This window comes from Rhipicephalus sanguineus, chromosome 3 (genome assembly GCF_013339695.2).
Source record: "Rhipicephalus sanguineus isolate Rsan-2018 chromosome 3, BIME_Rsan_1.4, whole genome shotgun sequence".
Taxonomy (NCBI): Eukaryota; Metazoa; Arthropoda; class Arachnida; order Ixodida; family Ixodidae; genus Rhipicephalus; species Rhipicephalus sanguineus.
Window position 1 is genome coordinate 140,944,247 of NC_051178.1, and position 6,000 is coordinate 140,950,246.

The 6,000-nt window shown below is 46.8% G+C and overlaps 1 protein-coding gene across 1 annotated transcript in view; it reads left to right on the top strand.

The window, feature by feature from the left end:
* Positions 1-3,831, top strand: part of LOC119387294 (neuronal acetylcholine receptor subunit alpha-10) — a 139,206-nt gene extending 135,375 nt beyond the window's left edge. Inside the window, exon 7 of the mRNA XM_037654634.2 lies at positions 683-3,831. Coding sequence (XP_037510562.1) covers positions 683-1,377 — 695 coding nt within the window. The 3' untranslated portion in view covers positions 1,378-3,831. The remainder of the gene's footprint in view (positions 1-682) is intronic.
* The last annotated feature ends 2,169 nt before the right edge of the window (positions 3,832-6,000 follow it).

The following is a 6,000-nucleotide window of genomic DNA, read 5'->3' on the forward strand; positions in this document are numbered from 1 at the left end:
TACGGAAACGCTGGCTCTAGCGACATCCCCTGCTCAAGGATTTTGCAACACTATGCAATGCACCACGTTTATCTTCATCCGTCAACGCGTTAGATATGACTCTATTAGCTTTCCTTGAAGTATGTAAGGCAGCTCGAACAAAGAATGTGTACAAATGCTAAACGAGTTTAGACTAGTTTATTATACCACGCCATAATGCTATAACTGGGAGAATAGCACAACAGCTACCTGCTTTTTTGCTCCGGTAAATATAAGTCCGATAAAAAGTGCTCAGGAACAGTCCTACCTTCAACGAGTGTGACAAAACGTAAAGAGTGGCAATAACGAATAAAATATGAAAAATGTATGAAAAATGCGCACCTTTACAAGCGTAATTATTTTTGCAGTGTAGCTGAACAACCATTGCAGGATGACACTAATTGATGTGATCTATGAAGTATGAGCAGATTCGCCCCAATAGGTGGGCTATGGAAAGCCGATGTACTGAATGATAACAGGCAAGCTGGGCGAGTTGGTAGGTTAGTATACCGGATGTTAATCGATGACCTCCATTGTACCTGTTGTTTTCCTCAGCGCTTATGTTTCGGATATGTAACACGATGATTATAGCACTATTAGCACTCTGCGTGCGCGACAGCTTGGTCCTGGCTCTCACAACTTCACTTGTTCTGCCGAAATGCAGGAATATACCTGACGGCCGTGATGGCCATCACATCTATCTCGGTCGTCATGACCGTGATCGTCCTCAACTTCCACTACCGCGGTCCCAGCCGGAAAGAAGTGCCCGCGTGGCTCCGCCGTCTCCTGCTCGACAAGTCGTCCCCCGGTCGCGGGTGGTTCTCGAGGCCTGCGCGCCGCAAGACCGTCGGTGACAACCACGTGCACTTCTACGACTTGCCGTCGCGCACAGCGGCCGCCAAGGACCGCTCAGACTTGGACGACGACGGAGACAGCGGCAGGCAGCCCGCGGCCGACGACACCTTCCGGCTCGTCGTCGACAGCGTCGTGATCGGCGGCGAAGACCGCTACTCTCGCGGCGAGTACGCCGAGCACTCCGCGAGCAACGAGTCCCCGAGTCCTGTCATCCACGGCGACATGTCGCGGAACAACGCCTCTGGAACGGCCAGGCATCGCCGGTGTCGCGGTGGCGCCGCTAGTGGCGGATCCACTAAGCGCGTGCAGGAAGAAGTGCTGAGGACTTTGCGGTACCTGCTGGAGAAACAGCAGCGCGAGGAGCACCTCACCCGGACTGTGAACGAGTGGCGACAAATGGCGCTCGTGATAGACCGTACCCTGTTCTGGTTCTTTCTGGTCATCACAGCCGTGTCATCCATCTGCTTCCTCGTTGTCATACCGATACAGAGGCGGGGACTGTGACTATGACTTGAGCAGAGTTGTGAGCAACTTTGCCTTGCGATGACGTGTTGACAAACAGAGAGCAGGAGGAAGGATACGCGTGTTACCGTTTTGGCTAATCCGGGTGGTATGGAGATTGTCTTCGTTTCACCTGAATATTTGGTTTGTCACTCGCGAATATAACAGGGCTTTGCCGTAGCCGCGTTGAAGTTTTAGTCCTCCTCAGGAGTAAACGTTGGATGGAATTGACAGGCTTTTGTTGCATGTGAGATTTGTGACAAGTTCACGTGCAATACGTATATGATAAGTCTAGCCACGAAGTCCGGCTATGTGCACCTCCTGGTTGCACAAATATGTTTTAAGATCGCTTTTTTTTTCCTCATTAAACTGCATACAGACAAATCAGGGGTGGAATTCACAAAGGTTTTCGCTCGTTATGATTCTTTACTTTTGGCCTTCAAGCTTAACTATTTATACGTCCGTCGTCAGGACTGCCAATTTTCTCTTGCGAACAATTCAATAAGATGTCTTTGTTACTACAGGGCCAGATGAGTACATAAAGCTGTGAGACAAGTTGAAATCGCACCGAGTTGTACCTGAAGAAAATAACAATAAAACGAGGCATAATTGGTTTTACCATAACATGAAAATCCTGTCTCTTCAAAGATGCGAGAGTTTCATCACCCAATATAGACATTCGCAAGGACCCTGAGGGTTGTGCCTTTGCGTAGGCAAAAATAAGACCATTACTGGCCAACACGGTAACACAGGCAATTACATTTTCTGTAATGTCCTTGCGCCCCCTGTCGGAGTATTTATCTAAATACTCCTTGCTGTGAACAATGTTTTATTTGTGCCAAACCGGCAGCATTATTGCGAACACGTGAATGTAAGAGAAACAACGGGCAAACAAAGTGTGCCCCATGAGCTTTATGACTGCAATTATTGGACTACAATAACGTCAGTTTCGCGCTCACTTCTTTGACACATTACATGTTCTCAAAGGCGTGGTCAGTTGTTATGTCTTCATGAAGACACGGTGTGCTATATTTAGGTATCGTCATGCTTATGCTTCCTATAAGTGAGCCCTACCGTTATGTACAAAACCTGTCGACAGGGGATTTGGCGAAGTGTTTGCTTAAAAGACAATGAAAGCTTGGGCTATAGTCAGTTTCTCTTAGCTATTAACTGCTACTATGGTGCTTATGATGTTCTAAAAACCTAACTTAGCGCGAACCGTCCCTCGCATGTTTTCAAGCGTCTCGCATTACTTTCCTAAGGAGGCACTCCGCAACGTGCAATCGCGAAAGCACCTTTACTATTTGCTCGTCAGGTCTGTAAAGTAGCAGCACCTATAACTGCAGCGCCACAGCATAACTTGTCATCGACGTGCCAAAATAAGTTACCAAATCCCAACCATATTCTAGGTTGAAAATTGTGTCGTTTTTCCCAACCACTCTCCAACAGTATGCGTTAATTATGTGCGATACGCGTGCAAGTTTCCTGTGAACATAACATAGCACTCAACTCACTGAGTTCACCATCTAATGAATTTTTTTTTCGGGCGATTAGATTGCATCTCTGATAAATAGCTATCCTTAAGTTTGTGGAGACATCTTGAATCTCCTCAGTGTGGTGGTAGTAATGAAAGTGCGTACGAACGTTCAGAAGACTGCTCAGATTAACAGCACCACGTTTGCTCAACACTTCGTTATTCTTAGTATTCTTACAGTAGATGTATATCGTCCTAGCGACTTGTTGTCAATGGCTTGCCGCTGCTGTAATAGTGCGATCACGTGGATTCTAAAATATATACTACAGCGATCAACAGCGTTTGTATTTTTTGTTGTTGTTTCGTTGTTGATTGTGAGCGGTCGATCACGTGGCAGTGTCATCCGAAACGGTATGTTGAACGTAAGGCATCTTTATGTCGAGAATACCAGCAAAACAGAAACGGAGCGTGCATGGAGCATCTGCGACCAATCTACGACACTGACTTTTTCTGTGACTTGCTGAATGTGGGCTGTGCTCAGGGAAGAAAGGAAATTTTGACGATTTAAGGCGGCCTCGAGTACAGCTAGCAGCGCATTGCAGCCTTTGTTTTACAGAAATTTTTTGTAATCTCGCCATATTGATTTCGCTTGCTGTTGTTGGGCCTGCTTAAGTTCACTTAAATGCACCTATGCACAACCGCTCTTCTAACGCCCGAGTCATATCACTGCTCAGACCGAAATGCGGACGAGGGCCTGAGCAGCGGTCTGACTTGAGCGCACGATTTCGTCTGTTTTTGCACAGCGGAATTTCCTACTTCCAGCGCCCTTCTCAAATACCAATGTGGGTCTTGTGTTAGCAAGAGTGAAAAATTTGTCTCCATGCACGCGTGCTGCGTTAGCCTTAATTTGTGTTCTTTTAGACCACGAACTCTCTGTTCTTGTTCATGCAATAAACGACCACAATCCTAGCGGCTCCATTATTTTTCACCGTGTGATTGCGAACGTCACAATAAAACAAAACGGGCTCACCAGAATGCAAGAACTAAAACAAAGAAGAACAGCCATCAAGATTGTTAACGGACGAAAGCTGATTGCCCTTGACAATCCTTCGTCTTGCGCTGCCTTAGTTACGGACCTCCAGTGCTCAGTGCTATGCACAAAATTAAAAAAAAAATATCAAGAACCCTTGTCCTATTTCTTTCTTTCTTTCTTTCTTTCTATCTTTCTTTCTTTCTTTCTTTCTTTCTTTCTTTCTTTCTTTCTTTCTTTCTTTCTTTCTTTCTTTCTTTCTTTCTTTCAAGTAGAATGCGATAGCGTAATCGGGCTCAGTTTGCATGGCCATCCTAATCAGGCTTCACTAACCAGGCTTCGCTTCTCGGTGGTCACCTTAACAATGTCATAGAATGCTTACCGCAAGTACAGCTGTGAAGCGCCCACTACACCATTTCATCGCTTTACGAATCTGCGTACTTCCCGCTACGTTTTCGTAAGGCATTACATGCACTTACTCATCTGCACACTTTGTTGATGTCGTTGCTGATGTTGATCAATTATGCCCGAGCGCTTTGTAATGGGTGGGCCTTTAAACAACCCACTAATTGCGCAATTCAGATGGTGTGACGCCTGTTGCAATTTTGCGCTTCTGCCACGAATTTTACATGCGTTAACGCGACTCTTCGCACTACGTGACCGCTATGTAGAGCTTTCACCAGAAACATTTTCAAGCACTGGCGTTTCTCCGTGGTAGGACACTGGCTTGTCACGCAGAGCCACGCAGGCCTGTATTCGATTCCAGCTTGAAGCTCTTATTTGTATCATTTGCATTTTTCGCGATTGTTCACTCATGGACAACGCTGACTTTTCGCTCACACCAGATTTTCTGCGAAATGAGCTGTCGCGTTAAAACAGGGTGTCTTACAAGGCTGAGATAGGTTGGCTAACCCACACTGGAAAAGCGAAAAAATGCGATCAAAAGGGGAGGAGGAGGAAAAGGAGATACGCTTGCCCTTTCCACTGGCACAAACACACGCACACAGAAAGAAGAGTTGTGCGCACTAATGAAAGGTCGCTAGTGAAAAGTAAGTAGTCGCAAAACGAGCAAATATCAAGAATCTTTTGAAGCATCTGTGACTGCTAAAAATACTTAACAAGTCTCTGTGCCATACATTCTAAGTATCGCCATCGCTTTCTACTTTATCCCTTTTCCCTAACGAAAGGAGTCGACAGTGAAAAGGAGTCGACAGTGACCCACACAAAAAACGATACCGAGTTTGCAGTGGGCCAGACGTCGCGTCGTGAACGCAGTAGTGCCCTTGTTGCCGGCATGCTAACCTTGGAATCATGATGGTAAGTTGAAGGAGCTGATTGAAACAGCGTGTTGAAAAAGCGCGTTGCAACACGAGGGACAAGAAGAGATCAGCACATGTCCTGTGCACCCCTCTTACTGTCTCACGTCTTGTAACCAGATGTTTCAGGGCGACTAAAAGTCATGGTCCACCACGCAGTAATCGCCATCGATCAACGTCCTCTCTGTGCGGCAGTCTTCGTCTTCGTCATCACCACAGGGACGTCTTCGTTATCGCCATTACGATCGTGTTAACCGTCGAGCAGTTCTGGACATTCATTTTTCGGGACAGCTATCGCTTTCTTGGGTGGCAACGTAAAGCTCTCCCCTGCAGGATGCCTTCGTCTGTATTACCTGTTTTGTTGTTCTTTTTCTGTCTACCACTTCGCGTTAGTTCTCCATTGGCGCCTTCTCTGTGTATATTTTGCAAACCACGTTAGGCAAAGCTATGCGGAGGCTAAGGCTGACTCCGCGTGCACCACAACAAAATTGCAGTGAATTAATCTATGAAGAACTGATTTGAGTGCTGAAATCTGCCGACTCTCCGTTCTATTATTGTAGCTTTCAGCGCAGTAGGTCGACAACGTTGAGAGATGCGCGCGAGTGCCGCGCATCTGTATAGAGTCGCGCGCACTGAACACCTTCCATCGCCGTCCTAGGCTATTTGCGAACGCAGCGCATGCATTTCCATTGTCAGCCAGAGCCAGGCGGCATCTTCTTCGGAGTAGGGCTCCCGGCAGTGATTGAGCGAATCATCTAGGCTGCAGACAGTGCCGGCATTGTTGCGCCCGTTGCGTGCGTAAGCAC